Source organism: Humulus lupulus, chromosome 7 (assembly GCF_963169125.1).
Source record: "Humulus lupulus chromosome 7, drHumLupu1.1, whole genome shotgun sequence".
NCBI classification, from domain to species: domain Eukaryota; kingdom Viridiplantae; phylum Streptophyta; class Magnoliopsida; order Rosales; family Cannabaceae; genus Humulus; species Humulus lupulus.
This window is the reverse complement of record NC_084799.1, coordinates 96,769,423-96,791,705: the sequence shown is the minus strand read 5'-3', so window position 1 is coordinate 96,791,705 and position 22,283 is coordinate 96,769,423. Positions and strand designations below refer to the sequence as shown.

The window sequence follows — 22,283 nt, the reverse complement described above, 5'->3', positions numbered from 1 at the left end:
GAACTTTAGCATCCCATTACATGACACACTAAACTCATTGACCTTCCCACTTTCCAATTCACCTTTTTGTTCCACCAAGTAAGGATCCTCACATTGACCTTGTTTGATTCTCTCTAACAAGGTAGACTGAATAGTCATCACTGATAATCTTCCTGTGATCACCTCAATCTCCGCTCTGCACATGTCCTCCTGAAGTGGTCTTGTCAGTTTCCTCAAAAATGACACATTACCATGAGACTTTCTACTCAGTGCGTCTGCAACTACATTTGCTTTTCCAGGATGATAAAGTATTTGACAGTCATAATCCTTCACTAGCTCCAACCATCTCCTTTGTCTCATATTTAATTCCTTCTGAGTGAAGAAATACTTGAGACTTTTATGATCGGTATATATTTCGCACTTCTCACCATACAGATAATGTCTCCAAATCTTTAGTGCAAAAACAACTGCTGCCAACTCCAGATCATGTGTTGGATACTTCTGTTCATAGTCCTTCAATTGTCTAGAAGCATAAGCTATGACTTTGCCATTCTGCATCAACACACACCCTAAACCTTGCTTTGAAGCGTCACTATAAATCACAAGTCCTCCTGATCCAGATGGAATAGTAAGTACTGGAGCAGAAACCAATCTTTGCTTCAAATCTTGAAAACTTTTCTCACAAGCTTCAGTCCATTCAAACTTATGATTCTTCCTCGTGAGTTGTGTCAATGGCATTGCTATCTTGGAAAATCCTTCAACAAATCTTCGGTAATAGCCTGCTAATCCCAGAAAACTCCTTACTTCTGAAACATTTGTTGGTCTATTCCACTTACTAACAGCTTCAATCTTTGATGGATCCACCGCAATACCATCTTTTGAGACTATATGGCCCAAAAATGCCACCTTCTCTAGCCAAAATTCACATTTCTTAAATTTGGCATAGAGTTGTTTTTCTTTTAATTTCTCCAACGTCAACCTCAAATGTTCCTCATGTTCTTCTTGGGATCGAGAATACACCAAGATATCATCAATAAACACTATTACAAACTTATCAAGGTAGTCCTTAAACACCCTGTTCATCAAGTCCATGAATGCGGCTGGAGCATTAGTTAATCCAAATGGCATCACAAGGAACTCATAATGGCCATACCGAGTTCGAAATGCGGTCTTTGGTACATCCTCTTCTCTAATCTTTAATTGATGATACCCAGATCTCAAATCAATCTTTGAAAACACTCCTCTTCCTTGTAATTGATCAAAAAGATCATCAATTCTAGGAAGTGGATACTTATTCTTGATTGTCAACTTGTTCAATTCTCTATAATCAATACACATTCGCATCGTCCCATCCTTTTTCTTCACAAATAGCACCGGAGCTCCCCATGGTGAAAAACTAGGCCTGATAAACTTTTTATCCAAGAGTTCTTGCAACTGTATCTTTAATTCCTTTAGTTCTGCTGGTGCCATTCTATAAGGTGCCTTGGACACAGGGGCTGTACCAGGAAGTAGCTCAATCACAAATTCAATTTCTCTGTCTGGAGGCAATCCCGGTAAATCTTCTGGAAATACTTCTAAGAAATCTCTAACTACCGGTACATCTTCCGGTTTTAACTTTTGCTCCTTATACGTGTCAACCACACTGGCGAGATAACCCACACATCCACTTTCCAACAGTCGCCTGGCCTTCATAGCAGAAATTAATGGAATGCAACTTTTTGATGTCGCTCCAGTAAACATAAACTCATCTTCCTCTGAAGGCTTAAATATCACTGTTTTCCTTCTACAATCAATAGTGGCATTATACTTTGAAAGCCAATCCATACCCAAAATCACCTCATAATCGGCCATCTCTAACATTATTAGATCAGCATATAATTCCCTACCATCAATGCAAATAGGAACCCCCCTCAACCAATGAGTAGAATACAGAATCTCTCCAGATGGTAACATTGTACTAAAAACTTCTGACAATTTTTCACATGATCTACCCAACCTTTTTACATATGTCAATGATGCAAATGAATGCGTGGCACCTGAATCTATTAATGCATGAGTGAGAATACCAGATGCAAAAATATCACCTGACACAACAGAGTTGTTGGTATCAGCATCAGCCTGAGTAATCGTGAACACCCTAGCATTTGTCCTCTGAGGTTCATCCTTTATTTGTTGGTTCTTCATCAATGGACAATCTTTGATAAAATGATCCCCCTTGCCACATTTGAAGCAGCTCTTAGTTAGAAGCCTGCACTCCCCGAAATGATTCTTTCCACAAGTTTGACATCGTGGCATTTGTTGGAATCCAGGTTGCCTGTTTTGCTGACCTCCTTTAAATTTCTTATTCTGTCCTTGTCTAAATTGGAAATTCTGGGCCCCTCTTTTGTTGTCATTGTGAAAGCGGCTTTGTTCTTTGTTGAATGGAGTGTCTCTACGAGGCATACTAGTAGCAGCTTTAGCTTTTGTTATTTTTTCTTCTCTGTGTTCAGCTCTCAAAGCTTTCTCCACAGCCTGAGCATAAGAAAGAGGCCCTGTACGTCCCATATCTACATCTCTAGCCAATTCTGGTTGTAGACCCTCCAGGAAGCGATTCACTCTACTAGTTTCAGTGTTAACCAAGTCTGGTGCAAACTTGGCTAACCGGTCAAATGTCCTGGCGTACTCAGCCACTGATAGATTCCCCTGTTGCAATCTAGTGAACTCACTTACTTTGGCAGTCAACACAGCTTCATTATAAAACTTCTCATTGAAGACCAGTTCAAATTCTGCCCAAGTCATCTGATTCACTTCTCTAGTCTGCTTAACCACTTCCCACCAGATCTTAGCATCCTTTTTAAGTGTATGTGCAGCACAAGAAACTTTTTCCCTGTCACTTAGTTGCATGAACTCAAAGATGTCTTCTAAAGAACTCTTCCAGTCTTGTGCGTCAAGTGGGTCAGTGCTACCTTCAAATACTGGTGGGCGTTGTTTTCGGAACCGTTCATATAATGGTTCCATGGGGTGCACTGCAGGTGGAGCTTGTGGAGGTGTTGGAGCTTGTGGAGGTGTTGGAGTTTCAGTAGGTGGTGTTGGTGCTTGCCTTTGTCGTTGTTCTGCTAACAACTTCTCAATTTGTTCAGCCTGTCTATTCACCACCGCTCGAAGTTGAGCCATTTCTTGTTCATATTTATTGCTGCAAGAGCCTTCAGTAGCCCCCATACCATGTTCATGATCCATCTGTGTTATTATATATCTTTTAAGACAAAATGTCCATAACTTATGTCATTTAGCCAATAAAGCACATGATGCATGCAACCAGCACATAATAAATGCACACATAAAACTTACAGATGAACTGAGCATTATCCTTTCCTCAATGTGTACATATGAACGGTCTACAAGAACATTTTAACCATGGCGCTCTGATACCAACTTGTAACACCCTCACTTATTTTAGTTAAAAACCATATTTGAGGTGTTACGTTTTAAAACTATATCATAATTTATTTCTGCGGAAGTTTGGACATTTTTTTTTTTTTTTTTTTTTTTTTTAAAACTTGAAAACTTATTTCACATTATTTACATTAAACATAAAGTGTGTCTCAAACATATTATACATAAGTATTAAATAACCCAATTTATTTTCAAAACATAACTTCATACTTTATTACAAACATCTCACTGATAACTGAAATAACCCACAAAAAGGTCGATGTGTTCATATGTACAAATCAGGGTCAGGACCATGCTTCAGTTCTCCTCATATCATTCACATATTTCTTTCTCTACCTGCAACACAAGACAACTGTGAGCCTAAAGCTCAGTAAGCAAAGTAATGCATGCAATGCTAATGATTACCCAATATCAATGGACATATACAACTTCTTTTTAAATTTTGGGCCCCTTAATATTGTGCACACTGTTTGAATTGGTCAATGCCTGCAGGGCTTGTTACACATATAATACAAAATCCCATGGGTTCTCCTCCGGCTAGCCTTCACCACAGTAGGGCACATTAAAAACCTTATTCCATCGTTGCCCCGTCAGGCTCAAGAGTTAAGGCGGCCACACACTGTGGTGTCAATACATATAACAATAACTCATATGGAGGAGAAATAAAAACGGAAATATGGCAAACAATATAATTGGTTCACTAAACCTAGCCCAAATTATTGGGCAGCCACTATAAGCCTACTATAGGCCTCCGTTTACACTTATTAACACTTTCATTTGCCTTTTCAAAACAGTGGCACTGAACTTAAACTTCTTATTACAACTTTCTTTTATGTTGCACAAAACTTGCAAATGCATCATATAATTAATCATCATAATATCATGCATGGTCTTATATCATATAATAATGTACCATATCACTATTATGCCATGCATACAAATTTATGATGAAGTGTCACTGTATGTTAATACCACTTACTCACAAAATATTCATATAATGCATACTTTCACATAACACATAATTCTTGTGTTGCAGTTGAGTACTTTACTTACCTTTTGTCCACAATATATTTCACCGTGTAACAAGTGATGTCTTAGGTATTGATGTGCTTATCCTGACAATAGCATGGATTTCTCATCATAATGATGGCAGTAATACATTGAACTCTCATTTAAAAAAAATACCCATAAGACTTCATATCAAATTTCATACCCAAAACATGCCTAAAATGCCTTAAACCACCTAGATCGAGCATTAGATTTATCTTAGACATTTGGGGAAATTTTGACAGAGTTTCCCCTTAATTTTAGCTATCCTCAAATATCAAAATACACCAATAATCAACATCAATTAACCTGCCATAACCATATATCCCAAATACCAACATGATTCATCATAAAGTTATCATATACCGATTTTGATAAAATTCTTATCTCCTAGATCATCACCCAAATTAAATGAGTCTCCACATATATTCAAACATTTATAAACATATATACTCTCTTATAAACTCAATCAAATAACCAAAAATCATCTTGTACTCCAAGAACCCCAAAAACCTCATAAAACACAAAATTTCACTTACCGAGCAACTTTTCGGCGAAAACAATCTCTTCAAGCTTTTCTAAACCTCAAACCACTTGGAAACCCCAAGAAATATCTTAAAAAGGATAAAACACCATATATAAGTTCTCAGAAAAATTCAAAAACATAGTTTAACTTCCAAGTACAAGAACTTACCATAAAAAGGCTAGAACTAAGCTTAATCTACTTCTTTGGCTTTGCTTTCACTTGGATCTCCTTAGAATTTCTTCAAACCAGCCAAGAAATGGTTTTTGGTTTTCTTTTCTCTCTGTTTTTCAGAATAATGGTCGTGCAAAGTGATAAGGTTTGATGAAAATTCCTTATTTTCAATGATTTAGCCTTATTGTCAAAAGTTGACACCTTTCATCTCATCATTTCACCTTTTGACTTATGAAAACCTTATCACTTCAATAATTTCGACTTAATCATCTGCTAGGCCTATTATCCTTATGTGTAAAACACTCACACCAAACCTTAGGTCCATATGACTTCATACCCAATAGTTATGCTTACCCGATCGAGCGTAGCGCACTTATACTAAGCTCGTTTTGACTTTGCATCCATACCACTGATTATGTATACCTCCCATCAAGAATTGATCTAATGGTTCTAAAACCATTTTTACATCATCAATGAGACCTTAATCCTACCTCGATTACATTTGGTAAATCCATAAATACTCAATTTTACACCGAAATACTAGTAATCGACATTGTACTATTTTCCACTACTTAACCTATTTTGCCTTCTATATCTCACTTTCAACACTTAATTCCATGCCTTGTCCATATTTTTCATACTTTCTTATATCTTGAGCACATCAAACACCCATAAAAGACAACTCAAATGCCACAAGGTTAATAATATTGAGCATACATATAGACATCACATACACAACTTTTATACTTATACATGATAACACTTATAAGAATATGCATATGCTCAAATTATACATATTGTATGATATGTAATGCAATGCAATCATGTGATTATTGGCTATATATATCAAAATAATGTGGGTGCTACAGTCATGGGCGTTTTTGTGGATCTATGAAGAAGGCACTGAACTTGAGGTCGCAGTTCTGATCGATCGACTGACATGTTGATGACCCATGTGATGGTCAGTGGGCTAAACATTTTGGTGGTGTGCCCTGAAGGCACAGAACTTGGTGTGGAGGTTCTGATAGTTCGACTCGTTTTAGACCGGTTATTCATTTGGGACTTATGAGACCCACTTTGCCTCTTTCTGACAGTAACGTCGGTTGCATAAGGGGGTAACTGAGCCAAAAACCTCCTTAATCTGCTTGTTTGCTCTAGTGAGATGGCTCCTCAACTGCATGTTTTCCATCTTGATGGCAGTTAGATAACCTGGGTTAGGGTTTGGTGGTAATGACGCCGAAATCCCAGTATCGCCCTGACCCGCCGGTTGTTTTCCCTGACGTTGCTGAACATCCGGAACCCTTTCATTGGGAACAACTGTATGATGGGCCTCCTGCCCACCAGGCTGTTCTGCCTCATTATCGTGCATTGAGCGAGTGACCACCATTATGAAAATTGACTGGAACTTATGAAGCACTATTTTACTCTCAATGAAAGCACCAAAATGTTGATGCGGTTTTTCTCCAACGAGATATTAAGAAATAAAAAGGGTAGATTAGCGCTTAATATTAAACCGTAATGAAATTACCAGAACTCACTCAAAAACACAGAACTTTTACGTGGTTCAGTGGTTAAAATCCACCTAGTCCACGAGTCAATATTATTACTGTTTCTCTCTCTATTTTGGCAGAGTTTCTGTAATACAGAATAATTGGTCCCATTCCCTGTCCATTATTCCCAGTATTTATAGGGGAATTCCATGGATAGGTTTGGGTAACTGTGTCAACACACCGCGTAATTATACATATGGTATATAATTAATACAGATTATTCCCATTTATATTGGGATATGATTTGATAACATAATAAACACGTTCCTGCTATCTCGGGTCATTAATGAGCGTATAAAGAATCTCCGAGTCTCTTGGGATCCTTCAGTATGCGTTATATCTAGGTCCTCACGAGCTGAATATCTTATATGAGCTCAAGCTTGACAGCTATCTGACTCCGAGCTCGTACTTGATAGTTATTTAACTCCCAGTTCGTAATAAGTCCAGGACACCTAATACTGGATTTGACCACTACGAGTCTTGAGCTGCTCACATGGTTAATAACCAGATATTATACTTGGTTAATTTTCCACATATTTACCTGATAGTTGTACCTGAGCCGAGTGACTGAACTCGTGCTAAAATTAGGGTACAACAGTATTATATCTGTCATATTATAATAAAATTAGAAATGCATTCTAATTATAGTGTGTCATATATATGTGTGACAACTATATTTATAGGATTGTATTAAATCTATGAAAAAGTATTCTTTAAAATGTAAACAAGACTTAAAATCTAAATCACAACTCTTTAAAATTTAAAACACAAAGTTTAAAATGTAAACAACAATCATTTAAAATATAAATCTCAAGACATAAATTCTAAATCACGACCCTTTAAAAGTTCAACCTCAAAGCTTAAAATCAAAACCAAAACTCTTCAAAATGTAAACCACAAAGTTTAAATATAAACTACAAGGCTTAAAATTTAAACCATGACTATTTAAAATTTAAACCATAAGACTTAAAATTTAAACCACAGATCTTTGAAATTAAACCACAAGGCTTAAATTTAATCCATGACTTCTTAAAATTTAAACCACAAGACTTAAAAGTTAAATCACTAGGCTTAAAATCTAAATCACAACCATATAAAATATAAATCATGATCTTTTAAAAGCTAAACCATGACTCTTTACAATTTAAACCACTAGTTTTTTAAATTTAAACCACAAGCTTTAAAATTTAAATCACGTCTTTTTAAAATTTAAACCACAAGGCTTAAAAGTTAAACTATTAGGCCTAAAATATAAACCACGAAAATATAAAATATAAATCATGATCCTTTAAAATATAAACCACAAGGCTTAAATTTAAACCACAAGGCTTAAAATTTAAACCACAAGACTTAAAAGTTAAACCACTAGACTTAAAATCTAAACCACAACCATATAAAATATAAATCATGATCTTTTAAAATCTAAATGACGGCTCTTTAAAATTTAAACCACGACTCTTTAAAATTTAAACCTCAAGGCTTAAAATTTAAACCAGGACTTTTTAAAATTTAAACCACAATGCTTAAAAATTATATTACTAGGCTTAAAATCAAAACCACGATAATATAAAATATCAACCATGATCCTTTAAAATCTAAACCACGACCTCTTAAAATTTAAACTACTAGTCTTTAAAATTCAAACTACAAGGCTTAAAATTTAAACTACGGCTCTTTAAAATTTAAACAACAAGACTTAAAATCTAAACCACAAGGCTTAAAAGTTAAACCACTAGGCTTAAAATATAAAGCACGACCATAAAAAACATAAAATATGATCCTTTAAAATCTAAACCACGATTCTTTAATATTTAAACAACTACTCTTTAAAATTCAAACCACAAAGCTTAAAATTTAAACTACGACTCTTGAAAATTTAAACTACAATGCTTAAAATTTTAATCACTTGTTAAAAATTAAACCACAAGACTTGAAATTTAAACCTCTACGATTAAAATCCAAATCACGACCATATAAAATATAAATCACAATCCTTTAAAATCTAAACCACGACTCTTTAAAATTTAAACCACTAGTTTTTAAAATTTAAACTACAAGGCTTATAATTTAAACCACTACTCTTCAAAATTTAGACCACACAAGGCTTAGAATTTAAACCATGACTATTTAAAATTTAAACCACAAGGCTTAAAAGTTAAGTCATTAGGCTAAAAATCTAAACCACGTCTCTTTAAATTGTAAAGCATAACGTTTAAAATCTAAACCAAAACTCTTTAAAATTTAAACCACATCTCTTTAAACTATAAATCATAACGTTTAAAATCGAAATCACAACTCTTTAAAATCTAAATCACAAGGTTTAAAATTTAAACCAGTAGGCTAAAAATCTAAACCATGTCTTGTTAACTACAAAGCATAACATTTAAAATTTAAACCACGTCTCTTTAAACTATAAAACATAACCTTTAAAATCTAAACCACAAGGCTTAAAATTTAAATCACTAGGCTAAAAATCTAAACCACATCTCTTTAAACTATTAGACATAACGTTTAAAATTTAAACTAAAACTCTTTAAAATTTAAACCAAAAGGCTTAAAATTTAAATCACTAGGCTTAAAATCTAAACTACGTCTCTTTAAACTATAAATTTAAAATATAGGTTTACATTCTGTAACTCATATATAGGTATGAGAGTTTGCCTCACTCTTTCTTCACAATATATAGAGTTGTAATCTATATATAAGGATGGGTGGTTTTCAATTTAGATTGTGAAGTAAAAGAGTGAGGCAAACTCTCATCTCTTGTGCTACTCAAATGTTGGAACAAATAAAATTTGCTTAAAAACTAAGCCATATTCAGATGAAAATATATCTTTCATTAATTAAAAACAAAATCCAACTATTGTTTCAACCTTTCACATTCTAAATGAACAAATTGCAAAAGAAAAATTATAACGAGGATAAAATTTGTTACTTGTCCATCTTTAACTCAAATGAAATGCGGATATATACCATAGATAATAAGAATAGTCCTTTGTCACATTTAAATGCTCCAATATACCCTAAACTGTAAAAATATTGTCACTCCATACACCAATTTGCTCTTTAACGATCATCCAGGATTTTGACATAGACACTGTTATTCTTAGTCTCAAATTGTTGGCTCAAAAAGATATATGAAGAAAGAGGCAAACTAGACTCTACTGGTTTGACTGAAGTTTTTACTGCAACCTACTCAAGCATGGAAAGAAAAAGAAAAAACACTTGAGAGAAAAGCTGGGCTAAAATCATTAACATTTCCACATTGTCAAGTAAACAAAAGACTTAAAGCATGCTGAGAATCAATTAATTAGTGTACAACAAAAACAAAGACCATGTTTCAAAAACTTATTCAAAAATTTGGGATGTAGGACAGCTAAAATTTTAAGTAACTAAGATCAGACTGGGAAGAGAGATGTAATTACCTTAGAATTTCATATATGCTTGAATGAAAATAAATTTAGAATCTCCACCACTAATGAGAATTTACCAGAGAAACTAAGATAACCCATATACCATCATCTCGTTCAGTTCTATGAGGTTTACACAATACATTAACTAAAACATATATTCAAATATATGTGTCATTGTGTCAAGTCAACTTTAAAGAAAATAATTATGCAAATGAGTTCAGCACCTAGGTATATTGCAGGAAGAGAGCTCTTCTCGTGCTTTCAATAAATTTTAGATGACAGAAAATAGTTTAAAAGGAAAAAAAAATAAGCTACTACTTTAAAAATCCACCAAGCCAATTACACATACAAATTGGTAGTTTGATCATGTTCTACTTATATATGCAAACTATTTTCCTAGTGTGTCGCTCAACCTAGTATGATATAGCTCAATGTAGTGAAACAATATCAATGATTCCAGATTCTGTAGCAACTCTATTTATTTTTAAAGAAACATAAACCTGTATTAATAAGGAAATAATAATACAAGAACAGTGTGATTCAAAACACGCCAACATCAAACAAAAAACCAAAGGAAATTACAAAAACTAATTCCAGTCTCTAACTAGGTCAGAGAACAAAATTCCCTTTAACTCGTTTACATTATATGATCAAATTGTTACCCAATATATGATTTTATCCCATAATCTCAACTTCTTTGAAAATCCTTCTATTTCTTTCCAGCCATAAAGCCTGGAAAGGTCTTTTTATAATGTTTCATGTACATTAGACACCCCAAAGACAGCAACAGGTCAAAGTCTCTTAAATTTTCATAGAACTGAGCACTTTTCCAAAATAAAAAATTGCAAGATCTATTGAAAACTCTTTTACATCCATAACTACAAATTGAAATTATAAAAACACCATGGTAAAATAAAGCATAATAATCAAACAAGAAAAAACATGAAGTCTGGTTGAGGGATTTCCTCAAACACATGAAGAGCATGAAAATCATTCAAGTGTACACATAACAGAAATAATGAATCATCCCAACTACACTAAACAAACATGCAAAATTGTGAAAATGGTCATTAAAAAACATTAATACTCATCAACGAGTGGGGAGAAAAAATAAAAAATGAAGAACATGTTGCAAGAATGATAGGAATAGAAAAAGAACTAGAACTTGGAGGAAGAGAACACGAATATGCATGAGTTGCTTTTGAATAGAATCGCTGGAGTGGTAGAGGAAATCACGCGAAGTCGCTGGAGTGGTAGAGGATCACCGGATTTGCTGGAGTGCTTTGAGCTGTGAATGTTTGAGAGAAAGAGGGTTGAACGTGTGTTTTTTTAGGAGGGAAATCGTGAAATGATAGGGGTATAATAGGTATGTTGATTGAAATATTGGGTATTAATATAAGAAATTAAAATGGTGGGTGAAAATGAAAGTGGTTGACTCTAAATGGGTACTTTGTGTAATTTTCTGTACAATCTATATGGCATGTTACTAATTTATGCATGTACACATTTATTTTCAAAATAAATGAATAGATAAAATAAAATTAATTAATCAATTTCATGAAATCAATCAATTAATTAATCACAATTAATTTTAATTCAATCAATCTTCAAAAATTAATCAAATAAAAATTAATTCAATTGTTCTATTTGAAAAAATTATCTTTATTCTCTTTTTAGAAAAAAAAATTACCGAAAAAAATATTTACTTGTACAAAATAAATATAATTTATTAAGAAATTAAATATAAAATTCCAAAATAAAAGACTTTTTTTTAATGCCTCACATATATAAAAATATATTAATATATATATATATTTTTTTTTTCAAAAGAAAATGCAAAATAAAAAAAAAAAGTGAGCCACATTCCCTTTTTTTTATATATAATATATATATACATATTAAAAAAACTTATAATATATATAACTTTTAAATAATAAAACATATATACATATTTTAATGGCTAAAAAAATTGTTTTTGTGAAATTTTCAAACTTTGATTTCTTGTACAAAGTTTATGAGTTTTATACAACAAAATAAAACACACATAAATAATCATTAACATACAAAAATCATGAACAATATTCTTTTAGCATTACACATACATAAAACTTAAACATGCAAACAATTATACTACCATCCAATTAACATGTCTAACATATTAAAAAATCACATACATGTATATAAACATATAAACTAGCAACCATTGGCTCTGAACCCAGTTGCATGATCTCATTTATATAAGTTTATATGCATGCTCCCTATTGCACAAAATAACATACAATAAAAAAACATAAATACATGCATAGAAGTGAGTTTCATACAGAGATTCGTAAATACAACAATAAAACCATTAGAGTACTAACGAGATGCGTAGCGGAACAATGACTACACCATTTGGATTTCCTAACATTTTGTCATTGTTGAATGCTAGGTATTGCAAGGAATCCAAACTGCTTTGAAACAAGATCACAATCTTCCAAGTCTTTCTCTCTAGAACAACCTAGGGTTTGTGTAGGCAATTCTCAACACATGAGAAGATAATTCCTAGAGAAAAAACTAAGAGAGAGTGGGCAGCTAGGTATAGAATATTAGTAGTAAAGTTTTACCTTGTCAAATTCATCTGATCAAATGCATTCTATAACACTAGTATATATAGACAATTAGCTATAACATAAAATAGGTTTTAGTTACCCATTTTATTTTAATTATTTAATAATTATAATTAACTAAATACTTGTCAAAATTAACCAATTATAATTTTGACATTTATTTTATTAATATTAATACCAATTTATCAATATTAACAAAATTGTCTCAATTGGCTATAATACTCTCTTTTTGAGACTTTGCAATAAAAACCTCAAATTTTCTTCTATTTCTTTTCTCACAAAATATCAATAAATAATTTAACATTATTGATTTTCATTGACCTAGTCAATATGATATTTTTATGATTAATAATTAAATTAATTATTCAAGATTACTAGGTTCATTTTGATAAGAGATGACATGGGGACCATGGATCCATGAACTCAAGCTCTAATAAATTACCAAGAGTTTATTTATAACAAATAATCTCACTACCTTATTAATTCATCGTGGCTCCACTATAGACTCAGAATTGCACTCTTGAATTCATAGAACGATTTACACCAAATGTAAATACGTTATCCATTGTTATAACTGTCATTCAATACTCTATAGATGATCTACTAATGAGACATGTGTAAATTACCGTTTTACCCCTCATTGATATTTTATCCTTAACTCCCACTAAGTTCCTTGTAAATGATATTTTAGTAAACTTAATTACATAAATGAGTACTCTATCATTTAACACTTGAACCAAGCTATAAGAAAATCATCGTTTCACTTCTTAAACAGAAGCTATATATTTCATGTCTATGATAAATACTACCACTCAATTATACTACCAAATCTCCAATATCTAAGTATGAGCTAGTCCGTAGGGTAAGCTGGTAACGAACAAATCAAAAGACTTGTATAATACAATTAGCATAATATTAATCACTCAGAATTAAGATTTAATTGACCTATGATCAATGTTGTAATATGATTAGATTAGATAACAACGATACTATTACTTATCTTATCAATAATCAATATAGGTCCAGTCCAATGTAACAAAATACATTTGATCTTATCTACTTGGTCAATGGATAAGACATCGTACCCCAAATGTGTAAGTAGATCATATCGTAGATTGCCAGATCAGTGAAAATCCAATGCACTGACTTAATCTTAGAACTCGTTCTTTTGAACATATAATTACAATTATAATCTATTGTGATCTAGTCATTATAATTATAATTATTTATATGTTGGAGATTTTATAAATGTTTGTATTATTCAAATAATCATGTAATAAAATAAGCAAGCAACACAGTTGTCAAACTAAATAATTTCTACTTCTTTCATTGACAATATAAAATCGCGTTACAAGTCCGACATAGTTTTATAAAGGCATAAAGCCCAGTATCTTTCAACATTTTCCAATTACTTATAAACTTTGAAAAGCAAAACATAAAAAAATATGAATTTATCTCATCTTCTCATTCACAATTTTTTTTTTTTTTTTTGGCCTTCGTTGATAGGTTTAGGCTTGTCAAAATCTTTGTATCATGTCAAATTAATACGATTAGCATATAATTTGCCAAACGTAACATAATAATCTTTGGTAGGTTTATTTATTTATTATTATTTTATCATTTGAGTACAAATAGAATAGAAATCCTTTGTAAAAAATTCCCGCCCTATTAAGTTCGTTTAAATTGGTAACTAACCAATTGAACTCAATGCTCAAAACCCCATAACAGACCCCTAATTTCGACTTCACTAATTTCTTCAACTAAAATCTCTCTCTCTCTCTCTCTCTCTCCCTCTCTGGCAATGCAGCAGAGGTATTCTTATGTGGGTTCATCTCCATCACCTCAGCAAATAATAATAAAACTAACAGAACAACACCAACATCATCACACTAAACGCTCTCCGATAGTAAGAAGATCATCATCAATGGCGGACTTCGGTTGCCTTCCGGTCTACGATCCGCGTTCTGGCCTGGGAAAGAAGGAGATGAGACGGTCACTCTTTTCTGAGAAGTGGATTCACGCCATCCCTCTCCTTCTTTTCGTCACACTCTTCATCCTCTTCTGGTTCTGTTATCCTGGTACGTATATACGTACTCACACTGCTACCTACTTGCAATCTATTCACTATCAATCTTTAATCTTTCTCATTCTTGGTCAATATCTATTGATTTTCTTGTCTTCATATACACATATAATTCTCTGGTATATATATATATGTATATTTATATGGGCCCTTTTTATATTATGTTCTTTTCTTTATATTGATTCTTCTTCTTGAAATTAATCATTTTCATTTGAAAGTTCTTTAACTGAGTCTTTATTAATTAGTGTTGAATTTTGTATGATTTTTGCGTGTGACAGTCACTGTGGAGATTAAGAATGGCAAAATTATAGGTATACATCGAATTAAGCAGAATAAGCCTTTATTGACTGTGATTCTCAACGGTACTGGCATGGATATTGGTGTTCTGTCAGACATTGCTACAACAATATTATCACAAGACGTTGCTGCTGTTCCTCAGAGTTTTACAGGCGAAACTGGTACCAAAGAGATCATACTGGCAACCGGTGAGTAAAATTGACTGAGAACTACATGTAGTAGTAAACTCTCTTTCTCAAGAGATTTTTTCTTTTCTTTTCATTTCAACTTTTTTAATTTCAAAATTGTGTACAAATAAATACAGTAAATGTAATGCCCACATTGGGACTTGAAGACACGTTTTATGATGTGCTAGCTGTATCAATAGGCCGGATCAACTGTAGTGTTAATTTCTTCTTTGTTTTTTTTTTTGGGTGGATGAATTAATGCAAGAACTTCACAAATAAATGAATGTTGCCTCTTTCTTGGGTTATATATATATTTATATATATGCTTTAAGATGTAAGAAATTTTAGAGAAAAATTAAAAACCTTTCAGAAAAGAAAATACAAGAGAGAAAAATGCAAGTACTAGATATATCCTATATATATGTATTGGTGCTGCTACAATTCACTAATCTCTCCTCCTCGACAACTTCCTACCCATAAGTACATTGTTGACTTCTTAGTCGATGGTAGAACTTTACAACAATCCCTCCTTGGTGACTGTCACAAGAAAAATATTACGTTAATCAGTTAGTAATAGCATGCTTACATGAAATAGTAGAAAAATATTTACATGTGTATATATAGAGAAGTATTTAATTATATATAATTTAGGCATCAATTATGTCAAAATTAAGCGATTAATCGAATGTCTTGTACCATAATTAAATAAACACATAAATGTACAAACATTTTCAAAAAGAGAAGTACACTTATTTCGCCAAATATTCTCTTCTTGGCACAAGTGAACTTCATCATGATACATATTAACAAAAATCTTCTTACTATGATATACGTAGTTCTTTTGGTCTTTATAAAGGCACATATATATGAATTAAGTATAATTTGTTAGTATAATAGTAATTATTACGTACCTTTTGCCAACGTTGAGCATCGGGCCTTTTCAATACAACAATGGAGTCGATCTTCTCCGGAGACTCCATCTTCCACCGGCAATAAGGGTGGCGAGACCTACGATCCCTACTATAAAGACCAACCATGTCTCTTTTGGAGCGATCATATCGAACAGAGTTCATGTAAAAAACGTAGGGCTTCTGGCAAGGGTGTTTGGTGACAGGCCTAGTGTTGAAAGCATAAGCAGTGTAATCAGCTCTAGGGTACCAATTGAGAAAAGTCCTGGTGGGCATCTCGAGCTCTCTAGGGGAGAGGACTCCCCTAATGATTTGAACAACGTAGCCCCACGAAATGGAGATGGACCAGGATCGACGCTTGTCGTAGCAGATTGATTGCTGCATTATGCTGGCCGAGTCCAGCTTCACCGATTGGAATAGCTGTTGGAGTGCTTTCACGCGTGTGGTGCGTGGGAATATTGGCTCCACAACGTCGATGTGGTGGAGCGATAGCAGTGGTGTTACTGGATGAGCTCCCAGAAGGCCTAATAGATCTCCGTACACATCATACTGCACACACACATATATAAAGGATGTAATTAACTGGTAGCTACGTACTGACCAGATATTATATAGAGTGTTGCTATTTCAAGCTTTTAATGTGCGGCCAACAAATAACAGGAGATAGCACTTTATAGTTAATTAGTAATATCTGGTAATATTTCGATATTGAATTGTGTCAATACACGTTACACGACAACTCTTGTGGTGATGTGCACCATCGTACCCTTATATATGATCATGAACCATGTTTAAGTACGTGACAAATTTTGGAATAGCCACTGCAAAAATATTATCCATTTCATAAAAAGCATCTTTTGACTGTTCTAATTACTAATTAGTTACCTGATGAAAACCAGGTTCCTTAGTAAGAGGTACACCAAGCTCAGCCATGCAAGCCTGCATGCGATCATCACTGCCGTACAAGCCAGGGTAACGCTGAATACACCGGTCCTGCATCTTCTCCAACTCTACAGCCAATGGATAACTTATTGCGAATCCACCACCCCCGTACGCCATACCATAAGAAAAGTATATGTTCTGTACGTGGCTTTCCGACGAACTGCCTACGTAATAAAACTGCCTGTGGTCGTATTTTGACAAAACCCTTACCAAATTTTCAACGATAAAAATCGTGTCATCGTCCCCCATGACGAACCACCTCACGTCCTTCAGCCCCATCCTCAGGGTCTCCGATACCACCCTAGATATCCTCACCGCCGACCTCTGACCCTGCCGGTTCGTGTACTTGAACCGTGACGTGTCACCGGAGATTCGGATCTCCGGGAGCACCGCCTGGTCCCGCCAGCTCGTCCTCACCTTCTTATCCATCCAAACCACACCTCTCGTCTCCTTAGGTCGCCACCACACCTTAATGTATTCTTTCCGCTTGTTCCACAGCTTCGACGATGCCGCGATCCCGAAAACGACATGCTTTAGCTCGGTGGGCGTCGCGTCGTTTTTGTTTTCCGGTCGTACTAAGTAATTAACGTCGTTTGTCTTTTCCAGTTGACGTTCATCCAATAGAAATGTTTCGGCCTGGCCGGACGTGGAGGAAAAGTTGGAGGATAGTGAATTGAGATCGTCATTATCAACCACAACTTGATCGGTGGCGGTGGTGGCAGTAGCAGTCGAGGTGGGACAACTGTGGTGAGCGGTGAGGATGAGGTTGGAAGAATAGAGAATGTAGAGGATGCACGTGACGAGAATGAACCACGTGAGAGTGTTCCGGAAGCTGGCAATAGAATTATGGGAAGGGAGCACCGGGCGCGGTTGTGCGGCGGCATTCATGGTGGGAGACCAGGCCGAATTAGAAAAGGGCATGGTTAATAGTAATTAAGGGTGCGTGAGATTGGTTTCGGTTAATAATATTAACATTGTCTCTGTCGCAGTTAGGTTAGGTTGCTAGGTGGGGGGGTTGATTGTGGTTTGATTAGTTCCAAAATGAGCTTTTGGGATTTGGAGGATTATTCGGATCAGAGAGTAAGAGAGTGGCTGCATTTAGCTTTCGAGTAATTTTTGTCTGAAATGTTTGTTATGAAAACGAAGTTCAAAGCGAGTAATTTAGAACAAGTCAAGTGGCAAATGTGTGTATGCATGTATGTACGTACATATATGTATATATGTGTATGTATGCTTGTACGAAGTCCGCCCACAAAATACTTATATGCTAAGGAAATTTGAGATAAAAAATAATGTAATTAATTAAACTCACAATATGTATTTTAAACTATGGTAATTTTTTTAATTGTTTGGATGCGAATAGCTAGCTAGAGTATATATGTTGGATCAAAGAGAAAAAGAAATCCTTTGTTTATTCTTCTCAAAATTATGTTCAAAGAAAGTAGAAATAACGTGGAATTAAGAGAGAAATTAAAGTGATAATACAATAACTAAGTTCCTTTTTTTTAATTCCTTTTCTTTTGGCTTCGAAGTTTGATTTCTAACAAAGAGAGAGGTAAATGAGGGACTAGCTCTGCTCAAGAATAGCTGGGACAATAGAAGGATCTATACATGTGTGTGTAAAAAGATTACAAGGGAATAAAGTAATAATGTGGTTACATAACATAAATGTAATAATAATCCCAAAATTAATATGCCAAGGCAGCATCATAAATGACATTGTGCATTGACGAGCAATAGGACCACAAGTGGGTAAAAAGAGAGGGCAAGGGAGGCTTTTATTTCTTAACACCACCTCTCAAACATGACGGGGAATTCACTACCACAAGTTTTTCGATCAAGAAATGGAAACTAGAATGTGTCAAGCCCCTTGTTATTAAGTAATCTTCTGTCATCTGAAAAAACATATCTCACTTCAATTTTCTTTTGCAAAATCTTGTCACCAATGAAGGGAACATTTAACTCAATGTGTTTCGTTCTAGAATGATGTACTGAATTGAGGGCTAAAGCACTTGGACTAATGTTGTCACGTCAAGTGACAGGTGCCTTTGGTGGAAATTCAAATTGCTATAGGAGTTCTTAAATCCATGATATTTTAGCAATAACTTGAATAGTGTCTTATATTTGGATTCAATGCTTGAGATTATGACTTGCTTATTTGATGACCATGACTCAAAGGTGTCTCCTAGATTCATGCAATAACTACAAATTGATCTTTTATAATCACTACAAGAATATGAAGCTTTACCAATCGACAATCAGATGTGGCTGCTGTTAATAGGGGATTTTTGCGACAACAATTAATGTGCGTTGCCGCAAAAAAATGAGTTGAAAATATTGGTACGAGTATATGCTCTAGTTTTCTTCTTTTCTCTAAAATTTCTTTATTTTGAATTTATGATGATGTTTGTGATCATGGAGTAATTTTCTTTTAAGTTAAGGGATATTTCAAAACTCAAAACATAAAATTTTGAATGCAATGATGAATTTTATTAATTCTATTCCCTTATATTAATTTGTTTCTATTATTCTAATTGAATGCTATGAATTTTGTGATATCTAATTAGGTGGCCAACTAACTAGGGTGTTACATTCTATTATCATCTTATAATATTGTTATTCACCTAATAGTCTAGGGTTCTAAGTAAAGTGATAATTTGTAATTAAGTATTGTGCACTACTATAAAAAAAGGTTTTTAAGACTCGCGGGGCGCGAGCTCTCTATTTGAGAGTCTTAAAAAATGAGATTTTTTAGGACTCGTGTTTATAGGACTTGCATTGCGTGTCCTAAAAGAACTCGTTGAGTGCTTTTAAATAAAAATTTTAAGGCTCTCTTCGCGTATCTTAAAATAATCTTTTTTTAGGGCACACAATGCATTCCCTTAAAATTTATATTTTTAATTTTTAAAAAATTAATTTATATTTTTTTTTAATTAAAAAAAACCCACATCTAATACTCTCACCAAAATGCATGTCTTTGTCTCGAAATGAACACATGCATATAATAATAATAATAATAATAATAATAATAATAATAATAATAATAATAATAATAATAGTTTTAATTATAAATATGTTAATTACAGTAATACCCTCATATTTGGCTGAGCATAACAAAGAAACATAGATGATCAATTTTGAGCATCACAAACCTTTAACATTATATATATACATATAAAACCATCTTGCATATATATATATATATAACCATCTGCGCTGAAGCTTTAATCCATATATGGTGCCGAAGCTTGAAATGGAGGCATAGATGGACTGAAGCTTGCGTAGGGTAGTGAAGCCGAAGCTTGCGACAGTGGCGGAGATGGTAGAAGTTTGCGACAATGGCGATGCCAAAGCTTGCGACGGTAGAGGTGTTGAAGCTTGGAAACGGTGGCGGAGATGGATGCAGCTTGTGATGATGGTCGTGCCCAAGCTTGCGACGGTAAGGGTGTCGAGAAGCTTGCAACAGTGACGAAGATGGCTGCAGTTTGTGACGATGGTGGTGTTGAAGCTTGCGGTGGTGGCAGAAATGGCTGAAGCTTGTGAGTCTGCGACGATGGTTATGTCGAAGCTTGACGAAGGTGGTACCAAAGCTTACTCTAGAGGGTGACAGCTCAATAAAGAAAACTTTATGTAATATGCACTGGAGAGAGAACGAAAACCCTTATGTAATGGTCTTGGCCTTTTTTTTTTTCATTTTTTTCTTTTTGAAAGGAGCTTGGCCTTTTTAGTTATAACAATATTTAAAGTTATTACTTATTCGGTTGTTTAATATTTTTCTAGGGCACACTTTGTGAGTCATTAATACTCTTTGAGAGAGTCCTAAAAGAAATTCTTTAAGGACTCTCAATGAGTGTCCTAAAAGGTCCATGAACTTTTGTTAAAAAAATCAAACTTTTAAAACACACATCAGGTTTTAGGGCTCGCACCGTGTGTCCTAAAAGAAATTTTTTAAGGACTCAACGAGTGTCCTAAAAAGTCCAGGAGCTATTTTTAGGGCTCGCATCTAGGTGAGTGTTCTAAAAAAGTATCATAAAAGCCTGTTTTTGTAGTAGTGGTGACAAGTATTTTAATTGTGATGAAGAATATAACATATGTTAAATGAATTGCCTTCTTAATAAATTTATTACTTAGATTAACTTGTTTCCACTGAATGTGCAACGCCCTTCAAATTAGGGTCTGTTACCAAGTGTGTTTAAACTTAGTGCTGGACTTACTAAATGAGTCATTTGGATCAAAACATGTAATTAAGCCACTAAGGGTTCAGGTATTTAAAATTTTGGTCAAGACATAAATATTATCATTAACAAAGCTTTAATCTTTACATGGGATCCCAAAATACAAGTTTAAAAAGTCAGTTACAACCCAAAGGTTACAAAATAAGCCAACCTAGGCAACAAAACTGGGTCCAACCCTAGCTTCCTTGTAATTTCTCAGCTGTGGCGGTCGAGCGAATTGCATATGTACACGTCATTGCTATCGCTCTCCAACTCATGGCTAGCCAAGCTTCTCCTTGCCCTTACCTGCACCATAAAGCACCCGTGAGCCAATAGACTCAGCAAGAAAACAACAGGCTTAGTAGTAATAACTAGAACTAAGCATAACACTATACAGATCAACAACCATAGGGTTACATAAGTGTGTGTTGCACTCCTACTTATTCATATGGCATCCGAGCCAGTCAAGTGCATAAGGCACTCCTAAGGTGGCCTAGCCATAACGGCCTGCGCTCAATGCGCATCACACTGATTACGGCTTATAAACCGAGCCTTACAGCCCTTTGACTTATAAGCCAAGCCCGACAAACTCTCGACTTATAGGTCGAGCCCTCTTTTCTACCAGACTTACCCTTGACTAGCAAGTCAAGCTTTATCAGATACAACAAACAGATTCTCGATTAATAAACCGAGCTTCCTAGCTAGAACAGACATCCACAGAATACAATCATCATACATGAAGATACAATGCCCCACTGAATACTAAGCAGATATGCACAAACACGATTATAATCATGCTCATTAGCCAGGCCCGAGCCCTATTCATATTTACATTTAACAAATGGGCCAAGCCCTAATCACATTACATTAATAGTTGGGTCGAGCCCCAATCATACATTCCACGTATATGGTGCAGTTTTCTTACCTCAAGTCCGAGTGCTTTGG

General features: G+C 34.3%; 2 protein-coding genes across 2 annotated transcripts; one reads left to right on the top strand and one right to left on the bottom strand.

Annotated features, from left to right (window-relative positions):
- Positions 1–14,651: 14,651 nt before the first annotated feature.
- LOC133791999 (uncharacterized) lies at positions 14,652–15,303 on the top strand. Its single transcript, XM_062229908.1, has 2 exons — positions 14,652–14,805; positions 15,089–15,303. Exons 1-2 carry the CDS (start codon positions 14,652–14,654, stop codon positions 15,301–15,303), a joined length of 369 nt encoding a protein of 122 aa, XP_062085892.1.
- A 406-nt stretch (positions 15,304–15,709) lies between these two features.
- On the bottom strand, positions 15,710–18,045 carry LOC133791998 (uncharacterized). Its single transcript, XM_062229907.1, has 3 exons — positions 17,068–18,045; positions 16,186–16,731; positions 15,710–15,811 (listed from the first exon to the last, which is right to left on the bottom strand). The coding sequence occupies exons 1-3, from the start codon at positions 18,043–18,045 to the stop codon at positions 15,710–15,712; spliced, it is 1,626 nt and encodes a 541-aa protein (XP_062085891.1).
- Between the last annotated feature and the right edge of the window lie 4,238 nt (positions 18,046–22,283).

Excerpts from the sequence above, each read along its gene's own strand:
- LOC133791999 (XM_062229908.1), top strand. The coding sequence starts at position 14,652 with ATGGCGGACTTCGGTTGCCTTCCGGTCTACGATCCGCGTTCTGGCCTG. Across the intron at positions 14,806-15,088 it reads CTTCTGGTTCTGTTATCCTG|TCACTGTGGAGATTAAGAAT; the intron begins GTACGTATATAC and ends TGCGTGTGACAG.
- LOC133791998 (XM_062229907.1), bottom strand. The coding sequence starts at position 18,045 with ATGCCCTTTTCTAATTCGGCCTGGTCTCCCACCATGAATGCCGCCGCA. Across the intron at positions 16,732-17,067 it reads AGGAACCTGGTTTTCATCAG|TATGATGTGTACGGAGATCT; the intron begins GTAACTAATTAG and ends GTGTGTGTGCAG. Across the intron at positions 15,812-16,185 it reads ATGCTCAACGTTGGCAAAAG|TCACCAAGGAGGGATTGTTG; the intron begins GTACGTAATAAT and ends TTCTTGTGACAG.